At 45.7% G+C, this 24343-nt stretch overlaps 1 protein-coding gene across 2 annotated transcripts in view; it reads right to left on the reverse strand.

The window, feature by feature from the left end:
- Nucleotides 1–5927: 5927 nt before the first annotated feature.
- Nucleotides 5928–24343, reverse strand: part of CHD1L (chromodomain helicase DNA binding protein 1 like) — a 392592-nt gene continuing 374176 nt past the window's right edge. For both annotated transcript variants that reach the window (XM_086934085.1, XM_086934086.1), the window contains exon 25: nt 5928–6223. In XM_086934085.1, the coding sequence (XP_086790211.1) occupies nt 6095–6223 (129 nt within the window). In that variant the 3' untranslated portion in view covers nt 5928–6094. The remainder of the gene's footprint in view (nt 6224–24343) is intronic.

A 24343-nucleotide genomic window follows, 5' to 3' on the forward strand; every position in this document is an offset into this window, starting at 1 on the left:
ATGTTTATGGTTAGCACAAATTGTTTTTAAACGTGACGCAGAGGATTGTGGGGACTGTGGTTGTTTCAGCATTTCCCACAGGGGATTAAGTGACGAATTACTTTGCAATAATTAGGGGGTGGAGCTCCCGTAGTTTAAATAAGCGTTCACAGAGTAAGTTCCGGTTATTTGGAGAGAAAAGCGGCTTGCGAGACTGCTAGGAAATGAAGCAATGAGCAGGTATGCGTGCAGCGGGGGTTTCCCTATAACATTGTGTGGAATACATATTAAATTAGATGCAAGCATGCAATTGAAAATGTTGAATTGTTTTATCGGAAAATTATATAAAATGCGCAGTTGTCGCCTAGACTAGTTACAAATAGGGTTGAGTGAACGGGTGGACAAGGGCACGAAAAAAGATTGACAGAAATTCGACACTATTTGGTATTGGTTATGTTTAAGGGTGAAACGAATAATTACCCATGGGTCACATGCATTCAGCGTTCCGTTTTAATATAATTGCCATGAAATGTCATCTCCTATACATATTTTATGAGAAATTTTCTACGCGCATAATGTTAAAATTGTCTAATTGTGCACTTTACAAACGATGGAATAATGTATTTTTTTAAAATTGTTGCCTTACAGCTACCCCTGACGAAGGGCTCGTAATAAGCCCGAAATGCATTGGGTTGTTTTAAAATAAAGAAATGCTGCTTGGAACACTTGCCTGTTTTGGAAATCGTATTTTTTGAAAAGGTCCGGATGGACATACAAAAGTATGAGAAGTTTTCTAAAACGTCCTAGGATTCAATGTGGAGAAGAAAAACTTGTTACGATTTGGAAAAGCTTGGATTAAAATTGGATTAACTTGAAGAATGGAAAAATGGTGAAATAATGATTGGATCTGGTATCCGCATGACGCAGTGCGTTTGGGTGTGGAGAGCCGTTGAGGCCCTCCCCATATGTTTGTATTTACTTGGTGCATTCAGGGCATAGCACAGCCCATCCAGCACGCAAATGATCAAAGTTCGAGAAATAACGTCAGAATAAAACCGAAAAATTGGGAGTGCATACCACCTCATTCATTGTGTAACTTTCATGCCCCCCGTTGGTGTTGCACCCATTAAACAGAGGAAGATTAAAGCTTGATATTCATGCGTTTAAGGACTCCACATATTTTGGTTCCCAGCAACATTTAAGTACGATGGCAATGAACAGAAGACATCCACAGAGTGACTTTGACTAGATCACACAAAGGACGTCGTTAACATTACACGCATATGTATTATATTTAGAGTGATGTTTATGGTTAGCACAAATTGTTTTTAAACGTGACGCAGAGGATTGTGGGGACTGTGGTTGTTTCAGCATTTCCCACAGGGGATTAAGTGACGAATTACTTTGCAATAATTAGGGGGTGGAGCTCCCGTAGTTTAAATAAGCGTTCACAGAGTAAGTTCCGGTTATTTGGAGAGAAAAGCGGCTTGCGAGACTGCTAGGAAATGAAGCAATGAGCAGGTATGCGTGCAGCGGGGGTTTCCCTATAACATTGTGTGGAATACATATTAAATTAGATGCAAGCATGCAATTGAAAATGTTGAATTGTTTTATCGGAAAATTATATAAAATGCGCAGTTGTCGCCTAGACTAGTTACAAATAGGGTTGAGTGAACGGGTGGACAAGGGCACGAAAAAAGATTGACAGAAATTCGACACTATTTGGTATTGGTTATGTTTAAGGGTGAAACGAATAATTACCCATGGGTCACATGCATTCAGCGTTCCGTTTTAATATAATTGCCATGAAATGTCATCTCCTATACATATTTTATGAGAAATTTTATACGCGCATAATGTTAAAATTGTCTAATTGTGCACTTTACAAACGATGGAATAATGTATTTTTTTAAAATTGTTGCCTTACAGCTACCCCTGACGAAGGGCTCGTAATAAGCCCGAAATGCATTGGGTTGTTTTAAAATAAAGAAATGCTGCTTGGAACACTTGCCTGTTTTGGAAATCGTGTTTTTTGAAAAGGTCCGGATGGACATACAAAAGTATGAGAAGTTTTCTAAAACGTCCTAGGATTCAATGTGGAGAAGAAAAACTTGTTACGATTTGGAAAAGCTTGGATTAAAATTGGATTAACTTGAAGAATGGAAAAATGGTGAAATAATGATTGGATCTGGTATCCGCATGACGCAGTGCGTTTGGGTGTGGAGAGCCGTTGAGGCCCTCCCCATATGTTTGTATTTACTTGGTGCATTCAGGGCATAGCACAGCCCATCCAGCACGCAAATGATCAAAGTTCGAGAAATAACGTCAGAATAAAACCGAAAAATTGGGAGTGCATACCACCTCATTCATTCTGTTCGTGTGAGGCCAGAGATGACTATTCAGAAAATCGCACTTGAACGGTTATGCCAATATAGGGAATAAATGGATTTATAGCCGAATAGGGGCATAAGGTCACAGTATCGATCAGGAACCTAGATAAACACGCAACAAATCCAAGGGAGGATCTTGAGCCTAGTTTCCATAGTGAGCATATAATGAAATATCCCCACAGTCAGAAGCTGTAGACGAGCTAGAGAGACCCTAGCCACATGAAATTATTTATCTAGGGAAGAGTAGTGGAGCTTTCCTTTCCAAATTGCAGAGTTGTAAGGTATAAGTCCTCACTGTATACGACAATTAAAAACATAAAAAGGTTTTGGCGCACATGGGGACTCTGAATTTCTTTCGTATATTAGAGACTTTGGAGTAGCAACCATATATTTTTTTTAAGAGAGGTTCTAATCCACACTCCCGTATTAACGAAGAAACACAGGAGGGTGATTGGCAGACATTCTTCAATGTTGAAAGTTAGTTTTCTACTGATTGGAGGATTATTGTGTTTCCAAATTATGAACCAATAACCCCACTTCTGACCCAGAAAAACTCTAGTTGATTATAGCAGGGGGTTACATAGATGACCAACACACATGAGACGCTGTCAGTTTGAGGAGCTCAACTTATGGAGTTGGCCGCCAAACAGAGCAGGAGAGCAGCTAGCACGCGGTGACAGCCTGGGACCTGGGTGCTGACAAGAGAGAAGACCAGAAGAAGAGCTGGTTTCAAAATTGTCCAGAGAAAGGCCATCTCCTAGGCCTTTGCGCGAAGCTGGGAATTTAGTCTGGTACGAGTCGCTGAAGAGATAAAAAAAATCCCTACAGCACGTGCTGGGCTTATACTCAATTGTTCCTTCGGGAACAAGGTTGTTGTAGTAAGTTCTAAGAAGATAATCACAGAATGTAAGAAGGTAATAGTCAATAATTTCCATTCTTAAAATACACATGTAAAACTCCACAGATAAGGTAATCCATAAAACCATTCCAGGAGTAAGGATCGGACACTTCAGAAATCTCAGTGTTTAAGAACTTACCATGTGGAGTTCTTCTAAGACACACGATTTTGTGGTTTCCCTCAATATTTTAGAATTAAAACCGATGTAAAATGTTCCACTTAGTAACACCAATTAGGGTGAAATAAAAACAAGCTGAGTGTAACTGTGATTACTGTAGGATGAAGTGCAACAGAAAGTGCTAAAATGTCAACATTTGGTTTTATCTACAAGAATGAACATTTTTCAGTTTCAGGCTCCTCTCCTATGTTTCGCCCACTGTGCCACTCTGGACTAAGGCCCACCTTATGCAAATCAGTACTGGCCATGCACCTCATAAGAACAATCCATCCCGAACTGCGAGTTAAACAAGGCTGCGTGTTGGCACCCCTCCTTTTTAACCTGTTCATCTCGGACCTATCCTCCACACTTGACAAGGTTAACTCCCACCGCCTCAACTAGATGGAACCTGTGACAGCAACCTTTTATACGCGGACGACCTCGTGTTACGTAGCCACACAAAGGTAGGCCTGCAAAGGCTACTAGATCAACTTCTCCCCATCTCAATTAACAACGCCCTTGAACTGAATCTGTCAAAAACAAAAATAATTCATTTTGGCAAACGGAAGCAGCAGAAAAGTGGGTGGTTTTTTAAAAGTAAAAGCATTGACATAGTACTACACTATAAATACCAGGGAATACTCCTGGACTCCAGAGGCTCCTTCACCAAGCAAAAAGACGCTGTTAAAGCTAAAGCACTGTCGCTTGAGGTCGCCTTGGCAAAACTTTCAAAACAGCTACTTGGTCCATGCCTAACCTGGTTCATCAAGGTGATGAAGGCTAAGATCACCAACTCGCTATCATATGGACTTGAGATTATGATGGGCGCAACAAGCACCTTATTAAACAAACTAACCACTAGAATCTTTAAATAAGCATGGCACCTTCCAAGGTCCTCATCCCCAAAAAGAACTATTGATGGACAGAATGCAGAACAATGTCATACATTCACCCCAGTACAGAGTTCTGGGCCTAAATCCATCTTTTTTCCTCGACATTCCAGTTTGGACCCAGTCATATGCAAATCAGTCTTGACCTTCCGCCCATGTCCAGCCCGAACAGCCAGGCCTGGACTGGAAACAAGCATCCTAGGACCGGTTTCGGCATTTCACCCCTCTTCAGCCAGGATAGCTTGATTCCAGTGGTATGGAGAGCACGGTACTCACGTCTGAGCATACACGTTCCACTCGGGTAACAAATGCAAAAAGAGTTATTGATGGACAGAATGCGGAACAATGTAATACATTCACCCCAGTACAGAGATCTGGGCCTAAATCCATTGTTTTGTTGCTCACCATGTCACTCCAGTTTTGAGCCAGTCACATGCAAATCAGTCTTGAACCTACGCCCAATGGGACCAGTCCATCTCGAGCTGCCAGGCCAGGTCCTCCCTGGACTGGAAACAAGCACCTAGGACTGGTTTCGGGGTTTCACCCCACTTCAGCCAGTATAGCTTGATTCCAGTGGCATGGAGAGCATGGGACTCACGTCTGAGCATACCCGTCCCACTCAGGGTGAAAAATGCAAAAAGAACTGTTGATGGACAGAATGCAGAACAATGTCATACATTCACCCCAGTACAGAGATCTGGGCCTAAAACCATCGTTTTTTGCTCACCATGCCATTCCAGTTTGGACCCAGTCATATGCAAATCAGTCTTGACCCTGCACCAAATAGGAACAGTCCAGCCCGAACTGCCAGGCCATCATCCCCTTTGGTTTTGTTTTGTTCGACCTAAGTTGGCAGGGTATGGCCAGATGTGGGTCCATTGCTCATTTTGCCACTGGATTCAAGCTAGCCTGGCTGGCGATGGTTGATTAGCCAGAAACCGGACACATGATGCTTGTTTCCGGTCCAGGGAAGACATGGCTTGGCAGTTCGGGCTGGACTGTTCCCATGAGGCACAGGGTCAGACTGATTTGCATATGGCCATGTCTGAACTGGGGTGGTGGAGTGAACTAAAGAATGGTGATGGATTAAACCCAGATCAGTTGACTGGGGGTTAGTATTTGATTTGCTCAAACGCTCCGTCCATCATCACCTTTGGTATTGCTTTGTTCGTCCTAAGTTGGCAGGTTATGCCCAGACGTGGGTCCCTTGCTCACTCTACCACTGGATTGAAGATAGCCTGGCTGATGAGAATTATGAATCCGAAACTAGTCCCAGGATGCTTGTTTCCGGTCCAGGGAAGACATGGCTTGGCAGTTCGGGCTGGACTGTTCCCATGAGGCACAGGGTCAGACTGATTTGCATATGGCCATGTCTGAACCGGGGTGGTGGAGTGAGTTAAAAATGGTGATGGATTAAACCCACATTAGTTTACTGGGGGTGAGTGTTTGATTTGCTCAAACGCTCCGTCCATCATCCCCTTTGGTATCACAACTCAGAAGCATACCTGCCCACTGAACACATTTCAATAGTATAACATTAAAGAACAATCTCAAAACAAAACATTCACACACAATAAATTAACCCGAACACAGAAATGAGGCATTCAGAAAAGTACAGAAAATAGTTATATATTTATACAAAAGAAATGAAAAACAACATTTGTATAAACTTCTGAAAGAATTTAGTTATAAAATCCTCTTCATAAATTATCAGACACAATTAGTTAATAAGCACAGCTTTTCTAAACCACAGGAACATCAGACATATGAAGCCATGGTGTTACACTGCAGCCAAATCTATCCGATACTTCATTGGATTAATTTTCTTCTGTTTGTAGAAACATGCTTCCAGCCATCGTGGTTTCACCAGTATGTGTTTCGAATTTTCCTGCAACAGGCGATTCAATTCCTAAAATGCACCAACAAAACAGAAATGATATGAACTTTCGTTCTCTTAGTAGTTTTAAATTATAATTGTGCCTGCATCAATGAACAGATAAAACAGATAAAAAAAATACCATCACAGGTCTGCGAAATACTGATGAGAATGACTTGCACATGGGAAACATCATAGGCCATGTATCACTTGGTGCCAACTGTATGCAAAGTATGGGGGTTGTAAATTCGAACTAGAAGTAATTTATGAAGTGGGGTGCAGAAAATGAAATGCACATTAGGTGAACACCTCACTTGTCGGTATTAAAAACATTTCAAAGTTTCAGTGCTCTAGACTGCCAATAATGTGGGCCCCAAAGCTACTGAAAATATCTTTACTGCGGATTCTTTAGATGAGGAGCCTTTGGGTTTGCTGTTACCTGTGCAAGAAAAAACAAACGTTTGCACAAATGGTAATATGGAAAAAAACATCCCTAAAGTGGGTAAGAATGTCTTAAATTTTAAAAACGGAATCTTGCAGAGGTGACTAAATTGGTAGATTTTTCAGGAACAGAAAAGTCCATAAACATATTGCACTCCCTCTAAATTATAACTATATGCATCAATTCAAACACTAGAAATCTATACATTTCATTTTTTTTACTTTTATCAAAATATATGTTTTCAATTATTTCATAATTACCATCTGTATTTATTTTGTAATCTAAAGATATGAAAAATCTACCATCGATATACCAAAATATTGTGTTCATGTACAAACGGACCATTGCAGTTATTTGAACCGAAGTGGTATTAAAAGAAAATGTAAAAAACAATCCATATTTACATAAAAGTGTTATTTGAGCGTCACATTATTTAATGGGGGATTTTTTTAAAACTTTTTGTCTTTCAATTTCACAAGCAGTGGGGGAAAAGATGGGGTAGGAAAGTGGAGAGAGTGTTTGAGCGGATGCAGAGTGCGAAAGTGGATGTGAGGCAGGAGTCGGCGGGGCTGAGGAAGTGCCCAGATGCGAAATCTTTTCCCCGGGTTCTAGGGTAGTCAGCGATCACTGGGAAGCATCTGTGTGCTTGTGTGTCGAAGGAGGGGTATAGTCATTTGACTTGTGGCCTCAAGCACTACTAACGTTCCAGGGGTTATGAAGTCGACCAGTCAGAACTTACTGTACCAGGTAATAAAAGGTTTGGAACTCAGACACTGCGCGACACAAAAAAATTAAAAATACTCCATGTCCAGCCAGCGGTACATATTTGAAAAATAACAGAGAGTGATTTGTCTATTTAGGGACAGCTTAAGCTCTCTATTTGGGCTTATGTCATCAATGCCAAAAAGAACACAGACCGGGCTTGTGTCAGCTCGCTTCATTTATTGCTTGTCTGGAAGAGGGAATCCTGTTTTCAAAAAGCCTAGACTGCTCTCAGTCAGTAACAGAATCAGTCAAGCTGGATGCAGTTCAGTCTCTCGATGGAAGCTCAACATTTGATTGGAAAGCAGTGTGGGAGTATCCCTGGAAGAGATATTTTATGTTTGCGGTTTACATTTCTAGAGCAACCTGTATATGTGTATTTATCCGTTTTTGTAAACATATTTTACCTCAGAGCTTTGCTCGTCCTTTCTTTTGTGAGACAACACATCAAGGAATTAGCGGTGCCCCTGACTCACACCGGCCGTAGAGGGGGAACTGTTTATCACTAGAGGCAAGTACTGGATACAAGTTGAAAAGTAGAGTGTGTGCTTAACCATTGTCATTACTGCTGGAGGCGACGTAATGTCTCCATCGTTTGGGTATGATGCAGTGCTTTATGAAAAAAACAAGCACGGATTTTAATTCTGAAGGATAGATTTAGTAGTGGAATCTCACGAGACACCTTCCTATGCACCCTCCTTCTCACTCCCTGACTCGACTTCACAGAGAAAGAAAAAGCTCAAATCAATCTCTACATTCTATTGTGATATCAGAGGCCTGGGGAAAGTTGCTGGATGGAACCCGCAACCACAATGCTGTCAGATGAGAGTACCAAATCCAAGGTTCCCTTATCTCAGAACTACCAATTAGCTGTCAAGACTTTCCATTGGAAAAGGTCACCTACCTGACACACAAGTTCCACCAGTAGGGGCTGGCAGCCAGATTGTACGGCAGAAGACAACCCGAGCAATAAATGTAAGCCTATGGAACAAGTTGCTACAGACTATGTTCATGGTGTTCCAGATTCATGGGCAGAAGTTTCAGCCAATGGGACACTATACAAAGTTCAGGCATGCGGAGGAAAAACCTCTGATTCCCCATTGGGCTGGAAACAGGGAGTAAGTGCTCCTTAGGGTTGGAGGTGATACATTGGAAGGCTCAAATGCATCTCTGCAGGTTCGTCATCTCTGGTCAGTCAGCAGCTGCCTGGCTAATTCTTGGAAGGCCTCGCCACTTCTGGGTAGCTCAATTCCACGAAGAAGGCGGGATTAATTTAACTGGGCCTTATTCCGGTTTTCATAGTCCGGGAGATCAGCACATGTAATCTTACAAGGAAGTGCTGCTCCCATTTCTACAGGGCAAAGCAGCAGTGCTCTTCTGAAGAGAAGGAGGACAACCGACAACAGGGTAATTTCCCCTCTAAATCTTCTCTTGTTATTGGCACATGCAGGAGCCGAAAAAGCAAGAACATGTGGCTGGATGGGAGAATTGTATACCCACTTCAGGGCTACTGGTGGGTGTTATCCAAGGTCAACCATAAGGAGCTTTCGCTTAATATTGAACACTGCCAATCAGTCTGTTGTACCTGACATCCTTGAAGAGGTTATCCAACAACTTTTTGGTAACTTCAGATGGGTTCACGGTTTCCGATTATGCAAAATGTGATTTTTAGTCATTAGTCGTTTTCCCTACGAGCAAGCATAGGACACAGTAGGTCATGGGGTCTTGCTTCAATTAGGTGATTCATTTGGTAAACATGCGGGAGCAGGTTATAAGAACTATCTTGGTGGGAGGGAGAAAAGTAGAAGTTTTTCCGACCACGAAGGAAAGCACGAACATGCTAAATAGCCAGTCGCGTTTTTATGAGGTAAATGAGCAGTTTGTTTTTTGTGGATGCAAGTAGAAGGGGTTGTTGTGTTCAGTTTATTTTAATTTCTAATTTTATATGTGCATCTATGAGGGGTGTTAATGAGTAAATGCTATGGGAAAATTTGGGAAGTGTTGGGTGGACATCATTATTTAAAGACATTGAGCGAATTTCGTCCTCGAATTGTTGTTCATATAGTTCTTTCTGATTTATTACAGCAACCCCTGATGAAGAACTAATATGCATTGGGTTTTTTAAAGTGTCAGCTCGAAGGATGGTTGACAGCACGTGTCTATGTATAAGCCTGGATGGGCAGCATAAGGCATTTGAAAATGGAGAATAAAGAATTCTGGTTCAATTTAGCGGTCTCCGGAGTGATTCTACAAGCATTGAATAGACGATTAAATACTGACTGACATATTAATGATTAATTTGGTGAATTTTAAGAAATATGGCTCACTTCAAGAGAAGAGTTTTCCAAAACTAAATATCTGAGTCGCAGATGGACTGCTTTCTCTAAGGCTGGGTTTGATTCCGCCCTCACCAATAGTGGCAGCCCAGGAGGGGAGGATGTTGCTACAGCATCCGATAGACTTGATGAGTGCATTACCAACGCCTTAGACAGCATAGCCCCTCTGTGCTACAAGAAACCCGGGAGTAGACCTCTCAAATCTGCCCCTTGGTTTAATGCTGAACTTCGCCTAGCCAAAACTGAATGTAAGCAATTAGAAAGGCAATGGAGGATGGCCTACCTCGACCAAGCTAAATTGAGATATATAGGCAAACGCAGGGAATACCACAATCTAATTAGGCGCGCCAAAACTAACTATTTCTCAGGTAGGATTGGTGAAGCTCATAACTCCACTAAGGAGCTTTTTAAAATCTATAAAGAAATTTCTTTATGCAGCTCATCTGTTGATCCCTCCTTGGTTTCAGTGGAATCCTGTAACCGCATTGCTACCTACTTCTTCGACAAAGTGGCCACTATCTATTCGGCCTTCACAGGGGGAAAGGAGAAGGCAATAGAGTTCAGTGAAAACTCATCATTAGATGAGGGCGTAAATAGGCTAGGCAAATTTGTCACTCCACCATCTAATGAGCTTCAGCAAATCTGCCGCTCGATTAAGTCAGGTTCCCCCGTGATCCGGCCTCACCGAAACTCCTTGGAGGGAGTATGGAAGCTTTGGAGCCTTACATCAGAGATGTTCTGGATCTTTCTTTTAAAACCGGCACCGTACCCAAAAAGTGGAAGCAAGCGATTGTGCTCCCGCTCCAAAAAAAACCTAATCTCAGTTGGGATAGGCTAGACAATCTTCGGCCTATTTCCCTTCTTCCCTACATGGCCAAAGTGGCAGAGAAGGTGGCCAATCTCCAACTTATGACTTTTGTGGAAGAAGCCAACCTTCTCCATCCGACTCAGTTTGGATTTCGAGCACGCCACTCAACGGAGTCTGCGATGCTTCTGGCAACTGAGACCATTAGGCAAGGAGTAGATGAGGGGCATACCATGGCTCTCATCTTACTAGACCTAAGTGCCGCATTCGACACTGTAGCACACTCCACCTTGCTACAGTGTCTTAACAATGGTGGAGTAAATGGGGTGGCACTCAGTTGGATGCATTCCTTCCTGACTGAGAGGGGCTTTCAGGTCAGACAGGGAGAACACTACTCCTGTGTGTTCAATCTCGATCAAGGGGTTCCCCAGGGCTCTGCCCTCAGCCCCACCCTGTTTAACCTTTACGCCTCCCCTGTTGCCACCATTGTAGAAAGTTATGGTATCCAACTGGTATCATACGCTGACGACACACAGCTGGTCATCTCTCTGTCACGGGCACCCGAAACCGCGGCACTCAACTTCAGTGCGTGCATGCAGGAGCTTGCCTCCTGGATGTCTAACAACTGCCTGAAGATGAATGGGTCCAAAACGGAAGTGCTCGTGATGGGGGGGGGGCCGTCTGTGTGGTCCTCAGCATGGTGGCCCGACTGTCTAGGCTCAACCCCCGTGCCGGGTCAACAGGCGAAAAATCTTGGGGTTCTATTCGACTCTGATCTGTCTTTCGCTCCCCAGGTAAATCGGGTGGTTGGTATGTGTTTCGGCATACTTAAGAGCCTACGAAAGGTCCTTGACCTATTGCCGGTCGATGCTAGACAAACTCTTGTGCATGCCTTGGTTACATCGAGACTTGACTATGCCAACCTATTATATCTGGGTATTACGGCTAAAAGTCTCAACCGTCTCCAAGTACTGCAAAACGCCACAGCCCGGCTGGTGCTGAGGCTTCCTAGGAGAGCACCCTCTAAAGCCGCCTTGAGGTCCCTTCACTGGCTACCAATCCGTGAAAGGATTACCTTCAAAGCTTTATGCATGTGCCATCGCATCTTTGGAGGTAGAGCACCCGGCTCTTTGAACAGCCTCATCACCCCCTATAGACCAGAGCGGATGCTCAGATCCTCTGGCATGGGTCTGGCTGTTGTCCCCAGAATCCGTAAAGCTCGGATGGGGGGCAGATCTTTCAGGCTCCTTGCAGCCAAGCACTGGAACCTGCTTCCAGCTGAATTGCGCCTCGAACCCTCTGAGACCAAATTTCGTAAAGCCCTCAAAACCCACCTTTTCCGCCTAGCACTACTGTAACTTCCTATCCCTCTTACAGGCTCTCTCTCAGCGCGGGGACACGCCGGAGCGCGTAACCATGCGCTTTACAAAATTCCAAAATAAATAAATAAAAGTTTCCTCATTTCAGCAGTGCAGCAGCTGGGTCGTAATTGTCGTACCTTTTGGCAGGATCATTGACATGCTGTCGGGACGATTCACATCGCTGTTATGCACGAATTCCTTTGGCAGTCAAATACAAAAAACTAAACGATCAATTAAGGGAAGTAGTGCACTTGCTATCTTTACACTTTTAGAAAGTTGGCATTTTCTTGTCCCAATCACTTGCTGCCTGCAGGTCACATGACTAGGTGTAGTTGGCAGTTGGTCTTTGTTTATTGGTCTTTTAGGCAATATTTTCACCTAAATCTTTCAAATGTCACATCTCTGGTTCTGTTGATTGGATTTTTGCCGTTCTGGTGTCAAATCATTTATTAAATTCTACTCTTTTCAAAATTGGTGTGGAGCATTTCTTGTGCTGTGTTTTCACTTTAATATTTATTGTGTTCTGCATAAATACTTTACACATTGCCCTTAAGTTAAGCCTGACTGCTCCTTTCTTACCAAGCTACCAGTGGGTTAAGCACAGGTTCATTTAATGACTTTTTTTTAGGTCGAGGACCTAAAGGCTGCGCTTGCGCAGTCTCCGGTCGGATATTTAATGTTTTTGAGTACGGGGCTTGAACCCGCCTCTGTCCTCCATCTCTTCTCCATTGGCTGGCTTCCTAAACGGAGGCCAGCTATTGGAGGAGAGGGCCTTCACTCCAATCAAGCCCCGTCTCTTTTGGATTCGGGGCATGTTTTTGGCGTTCTTTCCACCTGTGACGTCATCTGTCACTCAGAACGCCAAAATACGCCCCCGATTGCGAAAATTTCGGAAGCTTGCGGCGGCCATTTTTGTTTTGTTGTTGTTGTGAGGAACAGCTCCGATGTTCGGTCTTGTTCATTCTGTGTTTAGCGCTTAAGGAGTCCCAAGCTTTCACAATCTCAGATTTATCTATTATAGAAGACAAACACGCCGACAGCCTTGTATCAGTCTCGACACCAAAACTCGTCGGGGAACGAATAAGAGGGCATATGTACCCCGGGGGCACCAAAGAGATCATTCTGAAATATAACGTGGCACACAGCTTTTATTTTAGAATGGACTACAAATCCCGTCTTCTTCTCAGCCTATTCCGAAACTCCTCTCTTTCAACCTATGAGAGTCCGCGTCTGCCTGCAGACTATGAATACTTACTTCCGCTGTTGTGAGGTCTTCCGAGCCTATCGAGGCTCTCGGGTCTGTAGATCCCCTTATTCCACTCTGGAAGATGTCTGCTCATCTTGCATTTCCTTTGGTGCTCTGTGTGTCCGTTGTCCTATTGCTGACAGTTGCCTCCGAGGCTCAGCACCGCAAAAAGAAGGACATCCGAGACATTCAACAAAATCACGCGCAAGCATGCTGGCTCGGTGCCGCTGAAGTAAGACTAGGAGTTTCCATGATTAGGTTTAAATTATTTCGCCGCCAGAACGAGTACCGTTAAGCGCTTTAAATCCATGTTAAATCTTTCATTACGTCGACATTTCCAGCATGGTTAGGCATGATCACTACTGGACGTTAAACCTAATTCTACATCGTAAAACACACTGAAAATCATAGAACTTATTTCCGTGCGACTCCTTCTAGGACAGTGATAAATGAAGTTATTTGGCACGATTCCAACGATCAAGCTCTAATATGTTGGTAGCATGCGATGTGACTTTTGTACTGTAGCAAAACATTTGGGAATGCATGTTTATTACTACACCTTTCCCACGTTAAATGCTTTATTAGACGGCGGTGAGTCAAGGGCCCCGCTGTGAAAATGCTGCAGATTGAAAGCCACTGCTCGGGATTGTTTACTGAAAATCCGGCGCACAATCAGTCAGATGGATGGAGGGTCGTGGTCGGGGATGGAGGGCGAACTGGCTGCTTATGGAGTCCTGAGCCGTCCCTGGCACCCGCTGCACCTCTTGACACACTTCGAGGCGCAATGCACCAGGGAGCCCTGAGCCGCCCTCTCGTGCTACGCTCGCTGCACCCCTTGGCACACTTCCGAGGCGTCACCCGCGGCTCCGCGACTCTCCCTCACTTTCTTCACACTGTGACACTTAGAGAGCGCCCTCTCTCCACGCGCTCCCCGGGCCCCCTCCTCACTTTCCTCTCCCACTATCGCAGCATGATTAATCTCCGTCCTTCCCTCCCCTGCTCTCCCACTGTCCCTCCTCACCCATTAACCCGTCACGGGCTAACTGGCACCCTTCGCCCGTCTTGTGCTTTTAATGTAGCTCCCGCTCCCCTCTCCTAATCTATTGTAACACGTGGCCTCTCCCCCCGATATCCTCTGCCTTGACTTCCCCTCACCCTCTGCGACGGTTCTCCCTCCTTTCATCTCCTCTTCCTCAATTCTTTCAACTCCTCCCACACTTTGACACCATGCGCGCTCTCTGCTCTTCCCCTCTTCTTTCTCTCTCCCTCTCTTTACTTCCACCACACTTTGACAGCACACCGTCACTTTCTGCTCGTCCCCTGTCCTTCTTGTTTCTCTCTGTTTGTCTCTCCTCGTCCTGTCACAATCTGATAATGCGCTATCTCATCCTAATCTTTTATCTCTCCTCTCTCCTTTCACCCCAAGTTCACTGTGCGGCCCGAGCGTCCTCCCAACCCCCTTTCTTGCATTTTCCATTGCTGGTCCCCTGCACTCTCGTCACACTGTTGTCAACAAACCCCCATCAGAGTGTGACTGGACTCGTTCCGTTCCTGCTGTCTTCCGACCTCCCATTTGCGACACTCTTGTCACTCCCTGGTATAATCTCTCCCCTTCACTCTCCCCCTACTCTCGTAGCCCGTACCAATTTAGCCGGGCACCCCTCTAATCCCTGCTCTTGCCCTAGCCTACCCATTCCCGGGATTTCACCCCCTCCCCGCAAACCTTGCCTGCTCTGCCAGAAGCACGACTGACAGGCGGGAACATTGACAGGCGAGTGAGGGAAACGAGGCGTCGTCGCCACATGACGGCCTGGGACACAGAATCTCAGAGGCTAAGAGACGCTGCATGTTTACACAGACACCCAGCATTCACTGGGAACAGGTCGGTCTGCTACTTGGGAGAGAGAGATATGAAAAACATAGGGCCACAAACCGCTCCACAGCCTTGCCTCAGAGCTGTGAGAGACATGAATTCATGAATGCAATTGCACAATGCTGTGCTGCCTCAAGGCGCTGTGTGGTAGGAGAAGTGAAGGTGGTGACTCACAAATGGATAAGAGAAGCGGAGTTGTTTCCCTGCCCCCTCGCTGTGCTTGCTCTCCTGTGTGTGTATGTGGCTCCGGGTGTGTATGTGGCTCTGGGTGTGTATGTGGCTCTGGGTGTGTGTGTGGCTCTGGGTATGTGTGTGGCTCTGGGTATGTGTGTGTGTGGCTCTGGGTGTGTGTGTGGCTCTGGGTGTGTGTGTGGCTCTGGGTGTGTGTGTGGCTCTGGGTGTGTGTGTGTGGCTCTGGGTGTGTGTGTGTGGCTCTGTGTGTGTGTGTGTGTGTGGCTCTGGGTGTGTGTGTGTGTGGCTCTGGGTGTGTGTGTGTGGGGCTCTGTGTGTGTGTGGGGCTCTGTGTGTGTGTGGGGCTCTGGGTGTGTGTGGGGCTCTGGGTGTGTGTGGGGCTCTGGGTGTGTGTGGGGCTCTGGGTGTGTGTGGGGCTCTGGGTGTGTGTGGGGCTCTGGGTGTGTGTGGGGCTCTGTGTGTGTGTGTGTGTGGGGGGGGGCTCTGTGTGGGTGGCTCTGTATGTGTGTGTGGGTGGCTTTGTGTGTGTGGGTGTAAATGCAATCGGTCATGCATTTGCGAGTGATTAAGCTATTGGCATTGTAAACGACAATGCCATTTATTTAACGATTAAGCTATTGGCAATGTAAATGACAATGCCACTTATTTATGATTTAAAAAAAAGAAAAAAAATATCATGAGCAATGCCAATAGCTCTACCTTTAATAATGCCGAGACTATTGCATTGTAAATGCTTGTATGTGGTTCACCCTGACAAGGATTGTGGCTGTTACTTGAGTACGGCTTCATTCCATCAACAAACAATCACAGATTCCTCAGCTACAAAATATTCGCAGGTCCCATGCTGGATCTGGCAATTGTTTTCAGCAATACTCCTCACGTGCTAGTTGGTGGTGCCGTATGGCTCCACGGTAAGGTCATACCTCCCAGGAAGTGACAAAGCAGAGCAGCATATAATTGCTGCCCATGCAGCGACAAGTTGGTTTCTTCATCTTTGTCCTCCACACCCTAAGACTTCGAGTATTTCGAACAAACTTTAGGTGACAGTGTTCCAAAATGCAGGCAAAATTGTCCTCCCTATCGTCCTGTCAAGGAAGTGGTGTTTCATGAACGTATGCACCACTCATCCAGGAAGATGTCCAGAACTAGTAACACCTTACAACTGCTGTTGCAGCGGCATTACCCTAGTGGCAAGAGCCTGCAGGCTTTCTGGGAGCTCCTTGCTAGCCAGCATATAGATGTTTATGTCTTTCTTAGTCCGAGTGAACCTCACAAAGGGCTGATAACTCACATGAGGTCAATATAGAAACACTGCTCTCTTTTGAGGGGCATAATATGCTGAAAAATATTAGCACGATAATCAACTGACATGGGAAGTTGATTCCATGTTTGGCAGGAAGTCAGCCGGAGTACATTGCACCAGTTTGTCTTTGAAGAAAGAGGTTTGCACAAGAAGCACCTTTAGGTCCCTTATGCGGTGCACACAAGTGATGGTGACAAGACTAATCTGATTGTTAGAAGTCATATGGAGCATGTGCACATTTTCAAATGACATGCACCTAACGAACGCCAGGACTAGATTTAGGTTCCATAGATGGATGTCGAATGGCTTTGGTGGAACATTTGCATAAGGCTCTTCAGAAAAAGCATAACTACCACTGATTTATAAGAGAAAGGGTTGGTCAAGAGAATATAAAAAGGCGAAAAGGGGAGTGGCGTGGCCAGGGATGCCAAGTTGGCAGACACATTTTAGAAATGCTCTGGACTTCTTCTGCCATCCAGACTCCTCAGTTGACCTCTGCGACCATTCTCTGCCCTTACCTTATCTCCTGTTTTCCCGGGGGATCGTCTAGTCCCAGTGGGTCCTGCACATCATGGAAGGCGGCGGACGCGGGAGCGAGTTGCTGGCTGCAAGATGGGGGCTTCCCTCTGAGTGGAACTTGACGGTGGCCCAGAGGAGGGGCTGGCCCGGACACTGTGGGACCTTACCGCTGCCATAGGTTGCTTGGTTGGCCTCCTGAACCCACTACCTGCAAAGAAGGAGCTCACCAGGCCATCACGCAGTGCAGCGTCACACACCGTCTTGGGCCCGGCTATGTCTGTGATGTCTCCTTGGGGCCCCTGACTGTTTCGTGGTTCTCGCCCTCTTCCTGGCGATTCAGCATCCCTTTTTGTTCCCCCCCCCTGCACAGTGGACCGACCTACGCCGCTTCAGGACCCTTAGGTGACTGTCATTTGGGGGACTTCATGAAGACCCCCGTGGCGGACTGTCCCACCCCCAGCCCCCACACTTGCAGCACTCTGTTGGTCAGCCGAGGCCTGGATCTCCTAATGTGGGAGGCCCAGCTGCTCGTGCTGGCCCGCCGTGATTGGTGGGAAGCAGGCCAACTGTCCTCCCCATGAACAGATGGCCTTCCTATTGTGGGGTGCTGTCGAGGATTGGTCCCCTTGCTGGCTCTTCTGGAATTCCCACCCATGCCGCAGCACCACGGTGGGACACAATCCAGCCAGAGGGGGTTAGTCCTCTCCCTCTACTTTCTCTGGTCCCTGGAGCTGGGATTCTGCCTGCCCCGAACTGGTGGCTTTCGATTCTTCAGACTGTGTGATTCTCCATAAGAGAGCGGTAGCAAGAGTAACAGTCAGACCTGTTGACTGCCCCCTACGGAGTGAGTGCCTGGCCAAAATCTCAGGTATAGCGACACGGGGGCACTGCCACCACCTCAGCACCATGGTAAAGGACACTGGAATGACACCACATACTCAATGACGTATATCGCAACAGTGAAAGATCATCCCAGATCACCAATCAACTCTGCGAGAGAGCGCCGCTTGGAAACCACCGATTTGTCGGCTATCCTCCGAACTATCCCGACTTCCCGAGATGAGCACAAGTCAAGGTGGTGGGGATGGATGTGGTTCTTCAGCAACAGGACCTCCTGAACGTTGCAGGTAGAGGTTCTGAGGCCAAGAGATCACTTAAGGTCGCAAGAAGTCAGTGGCCAAGTTGGCTACTACCTCCTGCATCCGTGAAGCGAGGGCCGAGGATGCCGAAAACAGATTTTGACAAAACAATCTCGCTTTGTAGGGTTCCCTGAGTGAGATGAAGCCTCTGCCTGAGCACTTTCTTGATGCCTCGCTCAAATCTTAGATCCCAGATGGTGCCCTCTCACTATGATTCATCATAGAGAGAGCCCACATGATCTCCACCTCCTGGAATCCCCCCCAGACCTCTGATTGCTTGGATAGTGAATCATTAGGACCGAGATGCGATCGTCCAGTAAGCCAGCAAAAAGGGGGCGGTCTATTTTGACTCAAGTCCTATTATGATCTTTAAGGACTATACTAAGTTGATTTTGACTCAGTGTAAATCCTTTGATGCGGTCGAAGCCAAACCAAGAGCACTATCCCTGCCCTATATGCTGGAGTATCCGATTCGGCCAAGCTGAAAGTGATTTGTGACTCCTGCATCCACTGTTTACGAGCCCCGAGGAGGCGTGGGAGTAGCCAGCTGTGCACCGCCAGCGAAACCATCGGCCCTTTCGCTGGGAGGACGAGGGACCGACGATGCCCTGGAGGCCCAGAACGTCTGCAGCTAGGAGAGCCATGAGGCCCCATGGGGTGGGGGTCAGAGACGCCGCAGAGATTTACCCGATTCCTTTGTAACTGAAGGGGGCACCTGATGTGGCGGCTTAATACCTGGTGTCTCACGGATAAGCGGTTCTGTGAGAACATCCTGTTGGAACTTGACTTCTACTTTAAGACCAGCTCAGGTTCAGTGACCTTCTCTGGCTCACTGTGGGCGACAGCAAAGCCAAGATTAGGAGGATGGCTAAATCCTACATCTACAGGGTGGAGAAGCTCAACAGGGAGGAGATTGCACGTCTGAAATCCAGCATACTCACCCTTGATAAAAGCTGCTCTCCTGGGGCTGCTTAGGGGATTCATCAGCAACTCAAGGTCGGCTGGGCCTCACTGCGCCAGCTGGCGCTTGATGAGGCTCACCAGTGTTGAAGGGCGTCCACTCAGACAATGGGAAACTCCTCTACTGGCTTGCCATGGGAGGGATGAAATTCCATATAATTCCCAGCTTCAGGAACGCAACAGGTCAGTCAGGTACCTCATCAGTGCTGAGGACATGGCAGAAAGGTTTGTTGCCTACTACCAAGCCTTGTACGCCCACCACCCTCTACACGAACGGAATTGTGCTAGTCCACTTCTTAATGACGTAGCATTGATCACACTCACTGCATCCTAAAGTGTGGACCTTGAGATCGCCAACAGGACAGACGAGCTAGAAGAGGCCAAACAATTGAATACTGGTTAAACTCCAGGAACAGAAGGGTTCCCTGCGGAGTATTACTGGTGCTTCTGTTCCATGCTTACGCCTCACCTGGTGAATCTATACTCTGAATCTGAAGAACAGGGCTCTTTCCTCCAGAACTGAATGTGGCCACCATAGTGGTCTCCCCAAAAAGGGGCAATTGGCGTTCACCTGTGCCGCGTACCAGCCCAACTCGCTGATCAAGGTGCTGCCCCACCTCATTCATGCCGATCAATTCAGTTTTATGCCCAACCGAGGAACCCATCACTGAATTCGCGAGTCAACATTGCGCTTGCCTGTCGTCAAGTGATTACTGACCCCAGCGTGCTCCTACTAATCGATTTTGGGAAGGTATTGGACACAGTGGTGGACTGGTTCTACCTAGACCAGGTTTTGCATTGCATGGGTTTCAGCCCAAAATACCGTAGACATGTCTGACTCCTCTATAGGGAACCCTTCACTCAAGTCCACACTCTTTCCTATCCGCAGGGCCACTAGACATGGGTGCCTTCTCTCTCCCATTCTCTTTGCCGTGGCTATAGAACCACTGGCTACAATTACATGGAGCAAAGCTCCAGTGTGGGGATGGCGGTGGGGGAGGGGACAGAGGATAAGATAGCCCTATATACGGACGATGTGCTCCTCTCCCTTACCCAAGCACAGCTATCGGGCACTCGGTTTCTCCACATCTTGGGGATGTTGAAAAAAAGCCTCCCTTGGTCCAGCTGAAGGGTGAAACTGCAGTAGTGAGTATGCTGTGCACAATCCAGGTCCAGCAACTGAGTTTTAAACTCATGCAGCAGACCCCAGAGAGGAAGGGACACTGGCTCTATCATACAGCCCAGCTAGAGGGGTTTGGTCAGCGGATAAAATTGGCATTACTTCTCTAGGTGACATATGGAGCAGTGCTCACATGAGGCTCTTTGCTGAGTTGCAGATCCATTTTCAGCATCAACATGCACAGTTTCTCAAATATCCTCAGGTCCAACATGCACCGACTGCTCACTGCTCAGACCTTACAGATCTCCCCAAAACCAGCCCACTTGAGGCACAGTTGCTCATGGGCAGCATCGGCCGAAGCAGTGTGTCTAAGACATATCATTCCCTGATACATAACGCCCCAGACACTCTTGGGCTCCTGAAACAGAAATGGGAGGGCTTGGTGAGGGAACTCGATGATGCAGACTGGTGTGACGCGCTTATGGCCCAAAGAAAGACTGTCATACAGTCCAGTCTGCAACTTCTTCAAATAAACTTCCTACAAACAACCTACCTGACTGCCACACTCTCCGCGCCCCAATGTTTCCACTGTACCCACTCTGATGCAGATATTTTTTCATGTGGTCTGGCAGTGATCAGACATTATACCATTTTAGGAGCGCATAGCCAGAACACTTACACAGGTGCTGTGGAGAAACACTGACCTCACACCCAGGGTGGGTCTCCTGGAGATCCTGGCAGATATAGGCGAAAATAGGGGTGAATGTACATTGGTAGCCATTGCATCAGCCCTGGCCATGCACAATGTTGCCTGGATATGGATTTCCCTAACACCATTCACAATTAATTACCCTATGGCAAAAGGTGATGGATTGGTGTTCCAAACTGGAGGAGACAGTTTACAGAGCACAGGACTGTCCAGGGAAACATGGCCGGATGGGGGCAAATGGTGGGACTACTATTGACTAAGAGGGGATGCAATTCCGGAGAACTGATACAGGACTTTCTGTAGATTTATCTGTATTAACGCAAGGTGGTCGCTGGAGACCGAGGTAGAGGGGGTGTACTAGTGTGTTGTTAAAAATGGCCATAAAATGTTGTCAATAAAAAAGGCCGAAAGGACCAATACGTGATCCTTAACTGAGCCCAATTCAAGGCCATGCTGGACCAATGACAAACCATGCATCAGAAAGTCTGGCCTGCAGAGCATCTCAATGAGGAGGACGACACCTGGCCACAGACTTTTCCCAGTGCCTAGAATAGATGGAATTTGTTGATGGGAGTTTGGGTGCAAGAATGACATCTACCTCTTTGACAGGTGCCACGCTGCAAGAATAGCATCTACCACTTCTACCAGGTGGCAAGTCAAGAGAAGTCAAGTGCGGTCACTCAATCTTCATGCATGGAGGTGTAAGTTGTGGAGATTCAGGGGAAATACCCACATCTGTAGCTGAGACAGGAAGTATCCATTAAGGGGTAGCTGGTTTGGAGGTTGAATACAAGTTTTGAGTACCACACCCCCTCTCTTGTCCAGTCTAGGGTTATTAAGATGAGTAGTCTGTCCTGACTTTCCTCAGAACTTGAGAGAGGAAAGGCAATGTGTGGAACATGTACAGGAGACCTGTGTCCCATCTCAGACAGAATGCTTCTCCCAATTACCATTTTTGAGGAAACTCCAATGCTCAGATGCTTTGACACTGTGTAATCTGGACAGTGGCAAACTACCCAGGACATGTGTGACTGACCAAAGGTACCATTGGCTACCTCAAGATGGAGACAACACTTATGGACCACCAGCAGATGTGTGCTCAGCTCATCTGCTCTGGGATCCAGGGACCCAGGTAGGGGGCTGGCTACCAGGAGTTTTTTTGCTAGTCCAACCACCTTCAGAGTCTTAGAGCCTCATAGCACAGGATACAGGAGCCATTCGCTCTGCTTGTTGTGGAATTATGATTTAAGACCTGCACCAGTCATTCCCTTTTTAAAATTTTTTTTTATTAGTTTCATGACAGCGGATAGTTATACACAATACAATTCATCATGAGTAGAAATATACAGCACCAGCAAAGCATCATTCCATAAATAAAGCTGAACATTTTTAGAGAAAAGAACAAGAGAGCAAAAAATATAATATAAATTAAAAGAAAAAGACATATTTACATCCAATTACAAATTTGAGCCCAAAGTTTTTGGCCAAATAATTTTCTTTTCCGCCCCTTTAATTTATAAACGGCTTTTTCAAGTTGATAAATACTTAACAATTTAGACTGCCAGTGATGAAAAACTGGAGGGTCAGCATCTAACCAACGAGAGGTTATACAATGTCGATATACAGACATGCAAATAAACAGAAAGCCTTCTTCTTCAATCGTTTTTGTGCCAACTTGATCTGATTGAATTCCAAGTATTACCAATTCTGCAGATAGTACGATAGATGTTCTTAAGATTTTGTTTAAAAAATGTTGTTCATATGTACTAAATTGGGCTAATTTGGGACAAGCAAAAAACACATGAATAGAATCTGCAGCAAAATAGTTGCACCGGCTACAGTTATCTCCTCTTTTGGCTTTCCATTTAGCCAGCTTCGACGGGGTGTAGTATAACTCGAAAATGGACTTTTGAGCGATCCATTAAATAATACCATACAAGCCAGCTCTATTGATCTAACTAGATCAACATTCCCAATTCCGAATTCTCTTTGCCATTTGTCTGTATACCCAGTTAAATCATCCTGCATTTCATTTAACATGAACTGATATATTACACCAATTCTACTATTCTTCCTACAGCATTCCAACACACCAATCATTTCCATCTTATTTGACTTTAACACATTTTGGCCTCCAAAAAGCTCCGGATTTGCAGATACTTAAAAAAGTCTATTCTCAAAAGGTTACATTTTTGATGTAGATAAGAATACGTAGCATATTGCCCGTCCTGATAGAGATCTCCTAATGAACATATTCCGGAGCGATGCCATCTCTGCAGAATATGGCCTCTAAAAATTTCGGGCAAACCTGGGTTATTCAAGAGAGGTGTATAGTAATTGAGATCTATACACCAATTAAATCTTTTTTTAAAATGTTTCCAGATTTGAAACGCGGAAATAATAATTTTGAATTTTGTTTTTTTGTAATAGCTAGGTTCTATTATTCTCATCAAACATTGTCAGGCTTCCCCCCCAGAACCATTTCGTAAATTGATGCGCTAACTGGTTCGTCTACTACGAAATCTTGAAAAATTAAGATTCCCATGTATCTTAATGCAACTGCCCAATAATATAGTTGAAAGTTCGGCAACCCCCAGCCTCCCCTAATCCTAGGTAAGGTGCACCATTTAAGAGAGCTTCTAGCTCTCCGGTATCCCCAAAGAAACCTAGAGACTATTCTGTCTAATTTGCTAAAAAAAATTGAGGGGAACAATAAGGGTATAGTTTGAAACAAATAGAGGAATTTAGGGAATATTATCATTTTCAGTACGTTAGTACGACCATACAGGGATAAATGTAGGTTGTTCAGTCTCTCCAAATCCCTATAGCGGAGTCTAACATTGGATCTGTATTAAGCCTCACAATGTCTTCTACTTTAGCGGATATTATTACACCCAGATATGAAGCTTCGGGCACCAACACCATACCGTCTGGTCTACCCTCTGAGGAGTGTATCAGCTGAGTTTTTGAAATATTAAGCTTGTATCTCGAGAGCTCATCACATTTCTGAGCTAGTTCTATAATTTTAGGTAATGCAGATTGAATATCAGAAAAGACCACAGTGACATCGTCGGCATATGCAAGGACTTTATGTTCTATTTGATGATTATTAACGGGAGATATGCCAGCTTCTTTTGTTAATTGATTTAGATAGGGCTCGATATATAGCGCGAACAGCAAGGGGGAACAAGCGCACCCTTGTCTCGTCCCCCTTGTTATTGGTAAGGGATCAGAGGTCTCAGTAGCAATCCGGATTACAGCTTTGGGTTTAGTATATAGCGCCCGTATAGCATTTATAAATTCTATGGGGAACCCCTTCCAGGCCAACACAGACCACAGGAACCCCCAGTCAACCCTGTCGAAACGCTTTTTCTGCGTCCAACAGG

This window comes from Lissotriton vulgaris, chromosome 8, assembly GCF_964263255.1.
Source record: "Lissotriton vulgaris chromosome 8, aLisVul1.2, whole genome shotgun sequence".
NCBI lineage: Eukaryota > Metazoa > Chordata > Amphibia > Caudata > Salamandridae > Lissotriton > Lissotriton vulgaris.